Source organism: Callorhinchus milii, unplaced genomic scaffold (genome assembly GCF_018977255.1).
Source record: "Callorhinchus milii isolate IMCB2004 unplaced genomic scaffold, IMCB_Cmil_1.0 Scaffold3, whole genome shotgun sequence".
Classification (NCBI taxonomy): Eukaryota; Metazoa; Chordata; class Chondrichthyes; order Chimaeriformes; family Callorhinchidae; genus Callorhinchus; species Callorhinchus milii.
The window spans coordinates 3,981,011-3,993,603 of record NW_024704744.1 but is presented as its reverse complement, the minus strand read 5'-3'; the positions used below and the strand labels follow the sequence as shown (position 1 = coordinate 3,993,603).

General features: G+C 43.4%; 1 protein-coding gene across 2 annotated transcripts in view; it reads left to right on the top strand.

Moving 5' to 3' along the window:
- fam135a (family with sequence similarity 135 member A) overlaps positions 1-12,593 on the top strand; it is an 82,329-nt gene that overhangs the window by 8,317 nt on the left and 61,419 nt on the right. For both annotated transcript variants that reach the window (XM_007904200.2, XM_007904199.2), the window contains exons 2-3: positions 10,206-10,302; positions 10,756-10,881. In XM_007904200.2, coding sequence (XP_007902391.2) covers positions 10,805-10,881 — 77 coding nt within the window. In that variant the 5' untranslated portion in view covers positions 10,206-10,302; positions 10,756-10,804. The remainder of the gene's footprint in view (positions 1-10,205; positions 10,303-10,755; positions 10,882-12,593) is intronic.

Below are 12,593 nucleotides of genomic sequence, written 5' to 3'. Positions count from 1 at the left end.
AAATTTACGCTTCCAGGTACAGTTTCAAGTAATTTTTTCAAGGTTGTGCGAATGGTAGTAAATGTGTACTGTCCATGAATCTGCACAGGTTTGCTTCTGTACTGATCCAACTCTTTCTGCCCTCAGTTTCAGCACTGTTGCTGTTCTGACCGATTGCCCATTAGACAAAGTCCTAAATGAGCCTCAATTTCCTTCGACTAAATGTCAGCAAGACTGAAGTTATCTCACTATTATCTTTAGCTATTGTCACGAGCACTTTTATGCTCTTTTCTCCGACTCCCAACAGTGCCCCTGGCTGTTTGCTTTGACTTAACCAGTCATTTCGCAATCGTGTTTCTGCTGAATTCTCACCTGTGCTTTCAAAACCTGGATTCAATCCATTGCTCAGAAAATCTTTTTACATCTCTGGAATAGAGTCCATTTGCAGCTTTACTTCAACCCGACGTCGGCCGAAACCTTCATCAAGACCCCACTTTTTTCCAGCGCTCCCACTGTTGCTCCACAGCTCCAACTCATTGAAAACTGCAGCCCATGCACCCACTCCCCACCCCAACTAGGCTCCACACAAAGATAATAATAATAATCCCTCCAAAACCAAAAACAATAATAAATTGGTCATTTTCAATCTACGACTGTTTGTGGGACATTGCTGTGCGTAATTGGCTGCCGCGTTCGCCCACAAATATACAGTCAATTCACTTTACAGTGTGTTCTGTGAAGCGCTTTGGGACGTCCTCCCGACGTGAAAAGCGCTATATCAAATGCAAGGATTATTATTATTATTATAAAGATGACTCTCATCCTCACCATTCTGTTTCTTACAAGTAACCAGCAGATTGACTTTAAGATCCTTATTCTTCAAATAATTTGGGGTCTCCCCAAATAATTTTGGGGTCTCCCCAACTTACCTTATCAGTATTTTGCTATACATTTGATATAGTACCTGAAAGCGCTTCTCGGAACATGCTGTAAAGTGAATTGACTGTATAGTGTGTGGGCTGGAAAGCAGCTTGATCCAAAAGCATGATGGAATTCACCAGAACTTAATCTTTTAGCTTCTGAACTTCAAAAATTAGCAATGAAATATTCACATTTCATAGCTTTTCAAATAGACAGCAGCTTTCGGGGTGGATAACTGGAAAATGCATAGTTACTGGAACCACTGATCTTTATAATACTTAAGGATATCATTCAGTCCGAGCCATTGGTGCCTGTACTAGAATACTAATTGGAACTACCTGCTCTAATCGCATTCCCCAGCACTTTCCTCATTCTCGTATTACAGAGCTACCTCATCATAGCAAGTCTGGGCTCAGCAACTGCATTATAAGATGAATGCAAAAGAAAACTAGGTCATCGCTAACGTCACTTGCACCGCGACGCAGGAAGGTTAACAGCATCACTTCCTGCATGCCATACGCAGGAAGCGCTCCTGATATCACTTCCTTCGTGTACATTTTGGTTTGTAAATTCCATCAATTCTATCATAATCACTCAATCTACAACTGTTTGTGGGACACTGCTGTCCGCAATTGATTGCCGTGTTTCGCCCACAAAATACACAAACAATCCACTTAATATATTCTGTGAAGCGCTTTGAAACGTCTCAATGATGTGATAAGGTGCTATATCAATTGCAAGGATTAATATTATTATGAAGGTTCATGAATCACTGGTTGATGAACTTCAACTCAATTGTAAATAGTGTTTAGTTGGTGAAAAAATGTTTCTGCAATATCATTGAGAAATCTGTTCATATTCAATTTCAGCGCACAATAAATGGACTATGTATTTAAGCTCACTTGCATGGCATCACTAATTTTTCTTCATATCACTTTTTATGTGGTATGGTTCTGTTGTAAGCGGCTTGGTTATCAGCTTTTGAAAGGAGGGAGAAGTTACCTTTGTACTGGGTCCACATATGGCTGGACTTCATCAAGATCTACCACTCCCCTCTCACTTCAGCCAAATCATCCTTCTACTCCAGGTTAATCCTGGAGCGAAGGGCAACCCCAGGCTCCTGTTCTCCACCACCGACCGGCTCCTCCACACTCCCCGACACGCCTCGCAGATACTTTCCTCTGACTCTCACTGCGAGAAAATGCTGGACTTTCTCGAGTCCAAAATCGAGGGAATCCGCTCAATTGCCACTGACCCCCCCCCCCAACTTCCACCCTCTCCCTACCCCCACCCCACACAATTACTCATCCAACAATTACCCATCCCTCCTTCCACATCTTTGAACCTGTCACCCCCTCCTCTGTCTGTGTGACCAGGGCTCACTCTGCCTCCTCGTCCCCTTCGACCTCTCCACCGCCTTTGACACCGTGGACCACTCAATTCTCCTCCCACCTCAACCTTCAATGTTCTGTCCTTGACTGGTTCAGGTCCTACTTTTCACACCGCCTCCACTTCGTCACTGCAAACAGTTTCTCCAACCTCCGCACTGTCTCGTGCGGTGTTCCTCAGAGCTCTGTCCTCAGTCCCATCCTCTTCACCCTCTACATGCTCCCCCTTGGTGACGTCATCTGCAGACATGGGGTAAATTTCCACATGTATACGGATGGCACCCAACTCTACCTCTTTGCCTCCACCCTGAACTCCAAGACTACTGGCGTCCTGACCGACTGCCTGTCCAACATCAAGTCCTGGACGAGGGCCAACTTTCCCTAACTCAACATCAGCTTGACCGAGGCCCTCCTGATTGGCTCGCGCCAGTGCCTCCGCACCTCGGGCGCTGGCAGCATCAGCATCCACGGCTGCACACACAACCTGACTAAGCCAGTCAGGAACCTGGGTATCTTGTTTGACCCTGAACTGTCCTTTCTCCCCCACATCCGCGCCATGACCGGCACTGCCTACCACCACCTCCACAACATTGCCAGTCTCCGACCCTGCCTCACCCATCAGGCTGCCAAAATCTTCACCCCTGCATTCGTCACATCAAGGCTCGATTATGGGAACTCCCTCTTCATCGACTTTCCCAACTCTTCCCTTCACAAGCTGCAGATCATCCAAAACTCTGCAGCTCGTGTACTCTCACACACCAGGCTCCGCGACCTCATCACTCCCATCCTCGCCCGACCCCACTGGCTCCCCATCTCCCAGAGAATCGAGTTTAAGATCCTCGTCCTCACCTTTAAGACCACCCATGGCCTTGCCCCCTCCTACCTCTCTGACCTGCCAACCTGCCCGCTCCCTCCATTCATCGGGCTCCGGCCTGCTCCATGTCTCCCGCCCGACCCGCCCTACCATCGGTGGCCGGGCTTTCAGCCTCTCTGCCCCACACTCTGGAACTCCATCCCACGGTCCCTTCGCCTCGCTTCCTCCCTTGCCTCCTTCAAGGTCGTCTCAAGACCCTTCTCTTCAACCGTGCCTTTGGTCTCCCTCCCACCTCTCTGCCTTCCCTCACCCCTACACCACCCCTCCCTCATACTTGGGGCCCAGCACCTGACTGTTCAGCGCTTTGGGACGTCCTCCCGACGTGAAAGGTGCTCTATAAATGTAAGTTTGTTGTTGTATAGCACCTGATCACGTTGGAAGGATGTCTCAAAGCACTTCACAGGATCTACTGTGAAATTAAGTGACTGTGCATTCGAAGGCAAACCGGGCAGGACAACTGCGCACTGCAGTGTTCCACACACAGCCATGGATTGAGTGACCAATTTTATTTGGGGGATTAGTGGCCAGGTCTCCTCTTTTTGAGTTGTGCCGTGGGATCTCGATCTTCCACCTGAACAGGCAGATAGAACCAAAGGTTCAATGTTTCATCCAAAAGAGATGTACAGTAATTAAAGCTGTTAATTATTAAATGACTTGTCATCTGTTTCCAAGTATTATAAAATGGATTACTTTTGAGGGCAAAATATAGCCTACTAAAACAAGGCTGTAAACCTAATTCAGCTTGAGAAATGGCTTAATTTAGAGCAATACCAAGTGAATTCCAAGCTGTGCATTAGTGCACAATTTAATATTTTTTACACAGCAAAAATAGCTTAGAAAATTAATGTGGTCAACTTAAAGGTAGCTTGTGAAGTTCTTGGCACCTGAGGTCTAAATCTTTTGTAGCTGCTGCCATTTTTATATGTTCTGTACATTTCACATAGGCAAGGTCTTGATCGTGCTCTAGAAATGTGATTCTGAACACCTCTGGTATTAAGTGCCTTGACATCCTCTTGATGTGAAAGGTGCTATCCAAGTGTAATTTGTTGTTGTTTGATCTGCGCACTAGAGTTCCATCATAATAATTTTATACAGCAATAATTCTAGTATTTTATACAGTGTCTTTCAAGTCAGGAGAACATCTTAAAGTGCTTTGCTGTATAATGACTGTATTTTATAAGTGAATTTAGCAGCCAATTTTTGAACAGATGTGACCACAAACAATGAAGTGAATGAACAATTTTATCCGTGGATCGTTGGCCAGGACACCCAGAAAAACTCATTCATGCCATGGGATCTTTAATGTCCACCTGAAGAGGCAGACATCAGTTTAGTATCTCATGCAAAGGACGATAGTGTCAGCCTCGACTACCGATGCAACTAAACAGAGTTTTTGATTGTAGAAAGACAAAGATTTTTTTTGCTTCCCTGGAGTATCGTTTTGTTTAAGACACTGATGTGCATATATATGATCGTGGAATCCAAGAGCATAGATGTTACACCAAAGAGGACTGCTGAGTGTCATGTATTTAGTGATAGTAATGATAATAACATTCCTTGCATTTGATATAGCGCCTTATCACTTTGTTGATGAATCAAGGAATTCCACATCGGCTGGTTACGCCAGCGGAGAAGTGAAATGGGTTTTGTTTCTGAATCTCGCTGGAGCCGGTGACTCGTCATAGTGTGGCCTTCTCATCATTTTTCCAAATGGACAATTATGTAGCCTTAATCTCCTCTGCTTCCTCTCACTCTTTCCCCCTCCTCCCCACCCCCCCCCCCCCCCCCAAAAAAGGAGAAGAGTGCTTTCAAAAAGATTTAGAAACCTCTCTCGGACTGAAATGGCTTTTGTTGCACACCGACTTCTGACAAGCGGAGTCGCTGCATCAGGATTCCTTATCGTTATCTCCTGAGAATCATTATGTCTGCTGGGTTGGAAGAAGCAACGCGGCAACAAATGCTTGCAAAACCTGAATAACAAATAAAAAAAAAACACAGTTTGCTCACAGTTTGAGAATGCCACATATCATTTTATGTTCCCGTAGCAATTGATTTTATGGGGCAGGTTTTGGATAGTCGTCTATTGTTCCTTCACACAATCGCCACAAGAAAGCAACTGTCCAATTGATTTTTTTTTCCCCTGTGACGGCTTTGTGCTTCTGTTCTGTGGCAGATTGTCTGTGATTGTTCACCCAACGATCACATGAGCAATAAAATGAAGGCAGAGTGTTTGGTTTTAAATATTTGCCGGCGGTTGCTCACAAACCTAGCAGACTTGTTTGAAGAAGTCAATAAATTGGTTTCTTATCAAAGAATCAGTGAAGGAGGCCATTCGGCCCATCTTGCCCATGCCGACTCTTTGGAAAAGCTGCCCAATCGGTCCCACTCCCCCATTCCTTCCCCATATCCTTGCAAATTTTTCCTTATCAAGTACCTGTCTAATTCCCTTTTGATAGTTGTTATTGAATCTGTTGCCACCACCTGTTCAGGCAGTGAATTCCAGACCATAACAATTCTTGGGGATAATATTATTTTGACTTTTCAGAAGTTATCTGATTCTTTTGAATGAAATGACACCATGCATTAAATGCTGGATTATACAGGAATTTGGGGTGATTACATACTTTTGATGATAAATGATAATCCTTGCATTTGATATAGTGCCTTAACTCGTCACCGAGATGTCTCAAGTGATTCACAGGATGTGTAGATTGTGTATTTTGTGGGCGAATGTGGCAGACAGTTTTACCGATGAGATGATGAGCGAAAAAGACAGACTGGAGAGTTCATCCTAGATCACCTCCTGTTTACACTATTCGGAATACGTGTGGAGGAGGCTTTTTTTTTTGTTCTGGGGATATTAAACCGTACAACCAGGTCACCAATGTAGGGGAGAATTAAAGCATTCAAATGCATCTGGACAGATTCATGTCGCAAATACCTGGAGTCCTGTGGCTCAGTGGTTAGAGCACTCGCTTTGCAAGTGAGAGACCTGAGTTCAATTCCAGACAGGGCGAAACCTTGGGCAAGTTTCCTTACTCCACACACCTAATAATAATCCCTCCAAAAACCAAAAACAATAATAAATTAGTCATTTTCAATCTACGACTGTTTGTGGGACATTGCTGTGCCCAATTGGCTGCCGCGTTTGCCCACAAATACACAGTCAATTCACTTTACAGTGTGTTCTGTGAAGCGCTTTGGGACGTCCTCCCGACGTGCAAAGCGCTATATCAAATGCAAGGATTATTATTATTGTTGTCCCTCACACCTTCCGCCCCACCATCAGAGGTTGTGCTCTGAGACGCTACCCTGCGTGGAGGGCACTATATACATGCGAGTTGTTGTAGATAAACAGAGGGGTTTGGAGTTAGGAAACTTGCCTAAGGTTTCACCCTGTCCGGGAATCAAACTTGGGTCCTCTTGTTTGCGAGATGGAGGAGGATGGCGTGGTCTTAATGCTCTAAGCATTACGCTACAGGGCTTACAATGAAGCAGTATTGTTGCCTCTGGAGTACCATCTCAGTAGGTGTTGTTTCCCTGTGGCTATGAAATAGCAGGGCCAGAGGCAGCAAAAGGATCAGCCGTACTTCTCATTATTTTTGGCGGATGCCTGCTCACCCTTCCTTGCAAGTTGGTGATGGGAATTCTGACTTGCTGCACCGTATAGAATCCCCTCAAAGAGATCGAGCCAGCGAAACATGGGTCAAATGCACAGCATTGAGTGCCGTGGATATTGCAGAGATGTTTCAAATGGAAGTGACTTTAGCAGTATAAAATTACAGAAGTTATGGACTATCTTTGTTTTGTTCTGCTGAGCACCTGACACACGCGGAGACCAGGGGGCTAAAGTGAGGAATAGCGCAATAAAATTTAATGTGGCGAAGATAAGGCAGTGGCATTCCTAATGAAACCTGACAATAGTTTCTTGCCCTTTCGTGTGGCCAGAGAAAGAGCATTCTGATCTATGGCTGTGTCTAAGTATGCTTGTAAATTGCCGTCTCTGCTGTAGGATTTACCTCTCTTGTTCTCCAGTATTAGAGAGAACAGAAACACAATAGGATGTGGAGCTATTTGAACATCTATCTTCGCAAATTAAATGGAATTACAAACCCCTTATACAAAAATTTGCCTCATAGCGCCTTATCAGGGAAACTTGTACATGGCAAAACATGTAGATGCTCTTTACAAAATCTAATTGCGATATAGGCAAATGAGGCAGCTATCCTTGCCAACAATGTCCGCAAACAGTAAATAGTCAGTTTGCAGTGAGGAGGGGAATGTTATTTATTTCTTTGAAATAGCACCTCAATGTCTCGGCAGACAGGTGCCTAAAATTAATGACACATTGAGAGAATAAGACGATGATCTGGAAATACATAATAAAATTGGGCACGAAAGAGGAAGTTGTTATGGAGGCAAACGCGTGATGCTGTGAGTTCATCGCTAGAGATTGGTATTGGAATTGTTAGTGTTTATAATTTTCAGAAATGATTTGAAGGCTGGCGTCATGCCAAAACTTCCTATATTTACCGATGTTGTGCCAGGGGCTGACACTGGAATTTTTTAGAGTGAGCTTTGATCGTCCGATTTGGGAGTGCTTGTTACTGACTGTATACAAAAACTTGGGCAAAATGTTCCATTTTCCAGCACCAACATCTCTGAGTACACAAAAATTGAGCCTTTTTTTGTTGTTCATGCTGACTAACTTCGGCTACCAGATCCAAGAATGGATTGTTACTGTTTTACAGCGCTTTTATTGCTTTCCGACAATCTGCTCAGCCCCCTAAATCACCAGTTTTTATTGCTCCCAATGAAATAAAATCCATCAACTATATTTCAACCTTCAATCATGTCAAAGTGGCTGTTTTTCCCTTTGGTGTATTGTTTAAGGCCATCCATGGCCTTGCCCCCTCCTACCTCTCTGACCTGCTGACTCCCTACCAACCTGACCGCTCCTTCCGTTCATCGGGCTCCGGTCTGCTCCATGTCTCCCGCCCGACCCGCCCTACCATCGGTGGCCGGGCTTTCAGCCTTTCTGCCCCCACACTCTGGAACTCCATCCCACGGTCCCTTCCCCTCGCTTCCTCCCTTGACTCCTTCAAGGCCGGTCTCAAGACATCTGACTGTTCAGCGCATTGGGACGTCCTCCCGACGTGAAAGGCACTCTATAAATGTAATTGTGTTGTTCTTGTTTGGTTAGGTTGCAAAATGGGTGGTGAACAAATGCAACCCTTTATATTCTGCAGTATACCATTTGCATTCAATGCAAAGGTAGGTGAGGCTTAACAGAGACGAGGGAAGTTGGGATTATTCTCCTTAAAGCAGAGATGGTTAAAGGAAGATTTAATAGAGGTGTTCAAAATTATGAGGGGTTTGATAGAGTAGATGGGGAGAAACTGTTTCCCCTGGTAGGTAGGTCAGTAACAAGGGCGTTTAGAGTTAAGATCATTGGTGAATGAACCAGAGGGGAAATGCAAATTTTTTTTTTACCCAGAGAGTTATTACAGTCTGGAACGCACTGCCTGAAAGGGTGGTGGAAACAGTGTCAATAACAGCTTTCAAACAGAAATTAGATAGGTACTAGAAAAGGAAAAAAAATGCAAGGATATGGGGAAAGAGCAGGGGAGGGGGACTGGTTGGGTAGCTCTTCCAAAGATCCGGCACAGGCATGATGGGTCGAATGGCCTCCTTCGGTGCTGTAATATTCTATGATTCTATGAACGTTCTTGTTCACGAATGATCTGCTGCAGGAAGTCGGTTGATCTGCTGCTCCTGATAGACTTTTGTTCAAATTAAATATTCATGCAATCAGACTTCTCATTCATGTGGTGCAAGTGTTCTCGGGCTTTTTACAGTCAATTTTTAAAAACTGCAAATGATTGCAAATAGTTTCTTGATTACTTGAAGGTAATCTGCGTTCCGGTCCATGAAGAAGAATATGTTTGATTCTATAAATGATTTTAATATTTGATTTTAATAGTGGTCTCTTAATGGTGTCTTTTTTATTAAAATACAAAATTGCTGGAGTGTTACATTTTCCCCAGGCCCTTTGGCTTAATGTATATGTTTGTGCTGAATGTTTCGGAAAAAAAATCCGGAGCCAAAGAAATTTACGGCTCAGAAGGAGGGCATTTGGCCCATCAACAACAACAACAACAACAACAAGATTCCATTTATTGAGCGCCTTTCACGTCGGGAGGACGTCCCAAGGCGTCCATCCATCGTGTCGGTGCCAGCTTCCTCGAGCAATTCTTTCAGTCCCACTCGCCTGCCCTTTCCCCATAACCATGTAGTTATGTACTACTCTTTTTAAGGTATCTATCCAGTTCTTTCGTGAAGGCTCATATGGATTTGGCTTCGACCACTGCTCCCAGCATTCCATATCCTCACTGCTCTGTGTGATTTTTTTTTTAGCAGCTGTTTGGCATCAAATAACAACAATTTGTATTTATTTAGGGCCTTCGTGCACGGTAGCATCCTAGAGCCCCCAAATGATCAGGGCTCAAGTCATATGAACGTCATTGTTTCCCCATTAATCTCAAAGTAAAGAGTACTCCTTACGGCATCACTGAATTTTCCACTTCCTACATCAGACACCCTCTGGCCTCTGAGTCACGCTGCCAATTAATGAAAAAATTAAAAGCNTTTTTGCAACGAGCCCATTCCCATTACCAACACGGACGCATTAGCAGGTGACTTTTTTAAAAAGGTACTTATCAAAGCTTTTTGCATTTGTGTTCCAGGGAGATGTATTTTTTTTAAACTGGCGCCCTCAATCCATTCAATCCTGGTTTCCATGGCTAAGGGCTGATGTAGTGACAGAGATGGGAGCGCTGTTGTTTGTCTGCCACACACTGACAATCAATCAGGCGTCGCTTTGCGGCTTCCTGAGCTGAAGTGGTTCGTTCCAACTTTAAATCCGTTCCTTTTCCCCCTAAATGGAATTTGCTGAACTTCCTGCTTCCTGGTGTTTGTAAATTAGGATGTCCTGTAAAAAGAAGCCACTCTGAAACATATTGTGTCCGTCCTTCTCTTCCCAGTTGTTTGCAATGTACTTATGACAGCAGCCATGAAGCACAGGAAAGAGAAGTCTTGCTGGTTGTTAACATGATGCAGTGGAAAATGTCTTAACCTGAGGTAAGCACATCATCATGATATTGTTTTTTTTTACCCCCGCATTTGCATCATCAATTCATCATTGATACTTAAATTGTTTACGGAGTGTCCTGTAGCGTATTGGTTAGAGCACTCGCCTTCAGGGCAAAACCTGAGACAAACATCCTTACTCCATACGCCTCTGTTTACCTAGCAGTGAGTAGAAACACGGTTGTTAGTTGATTGGCTTTCTGGGGGTAATAATCACTTCAAAATTAATAATAATAATTAATAATTTGGTCACTCAATTCCTGGCTGTTTGTAGGACACTGCAGTGCGCAATTGGCTGCCGCATTTTGCCCACAAAATATACAGTCAATTCATTTTACAGCGTAATCTGTGAAACGCTTTGTGACATCTCAACGACATGATAAGGCGCTATATCAGATGCAAAGATTATTATAATTAAACTATAATGATAATGGTCTCTTCTAGGTAGCGATGGTTATTCCTTAAACAAAAGTTGATTCTTTCGACAATAAAGATGTCAGAGGTACAAGCAACTGTGGAATTCTCAGTGGAGTTACATAAGTTCTACAATGTGGATCTCTTTCAGAGGGGGTAAGTGAACTTTTCATTGTTTCTCTTTGTTGGTTCTGTCCTTGTCACAATTATTAATAATAATAATAATCCTTGCACGTTAGAAAGACACCCCAAAACCCTTCACAGGATATATTGTAAGGTGCAGTGATGGCATTTTATGGGCGAACGTGGCAACCATTTTGCACACGGCAATGTCTCACAAACAGCATGAAGTGAGTGACTAAAAAGTGAAACTGGAGATGAACTGTACAACTTGCTTGCATTTTTTTTGACATGAGAGTTATTTCTGTCTAAAGCAAGCATGCCGTATGCTAACTGCCAATGCGGTTAACACGCATCTTGCAAGATGCAGTCACCAAAGTGCGTAGTTTTTCAAAAATACTGGAGTAGCTCAAAGTGGCTGTACATTTTGGTGAATCGACTGGTGATAGGATTGTAATTTTACCATGGAAAGATTTGGTGCAGTGACAGCATTTGTCTTTTTAATGGACCCTTTAAAGTTCTGTCAAAAACTTAATTGTCAAATATCTCTCAACATTTTTTTGTCACCTTTCTTTTAGTCATTCACCCCATAGTCTCCAAACACCTATCTTTGGCGTAGATAAGAAATCTGACTCATGACATAATCCACCCAACATGCATTCTGTAAACTTGTGATTAGTCTGTACTTGCAATACTTGCCAATAACAGGTGACTCTTACTTCTACACTCTTTTGGTTTAGAAAATTATGGTTTTTCCCTGGTTTTGCATGAGTCCCACAATATCATTATGTTCCGTATACCCATCATCAAACTGGTTTTGAAATACCCACTTTTTAAATACATTTTGCTTGTTAGTACAATCATAAGACATGTTTGTTGTTTCTGTTACGTGTGATCTTAACCCAATGAACATATCTGATGACTGTTGCGTGTTTCTCAATTTAAGAAATTTAATTTATTGAATAAAAACACAAAGCAGAAATTAATTTCCGAGGATGTAGGGGAGTGGATAGATCCCCTTTTTTTTTAACGCTCCCACATTCATTTATCGTAAGGGTTAGCTATAGATTAAAACACCCTTTGCTCACACAGAAAACATTCATACTCTACGGCACAAGATTGGGACGGTTATTTTCTCACATCAAGCATCATCCTCTTGTGTGAGATCATTGTTGAGATGCATTTTAATTCATAGCAGAGGGTGCATTTGATCATCCTTGAGCCAATATAGTACCACATGTGGTAACACCACCACCTGTGGAGAGGTACTGTAGTCCGCAATTTAGGGTCAGTTGACTCCGGATCAACTTTACAGCGATAACTTCATTTATAAAGCACCCTTCACGTAGGGTATCGTCTTGAAGTGCTTAAAAGTGGCGGAGCTAGACTCCCACTGGGAGAGAAAGGAGGTGACTGTAGGCATGGTCTTCAGGTGCGATCTGAAAACTGGCAAGGAGATGGTAAGGCAACGGGATTCAGCCAGGGGTTTCCAGAGTTTCGGGGCGGAGTGGCTGAAAGCACATTCGCTAATGGTGGGACAGAGGGGATGAGGCACGTGCAAAAAGGCTGATGTGAAGTAACTGTTCCTGTTCAAGTGGATTGAGCCACTTATAGATGCACACGACTCTTCTAGTTTGTGACTTCACTGGAGTATCCTTACAGTTGAGGCAGCAGCTTCCAAAGATCCGAGAGAAGTGAGGAAATTCGTTTGTCATTTTTCTATAGTTGGACGGAGTGCTGTGAATTGT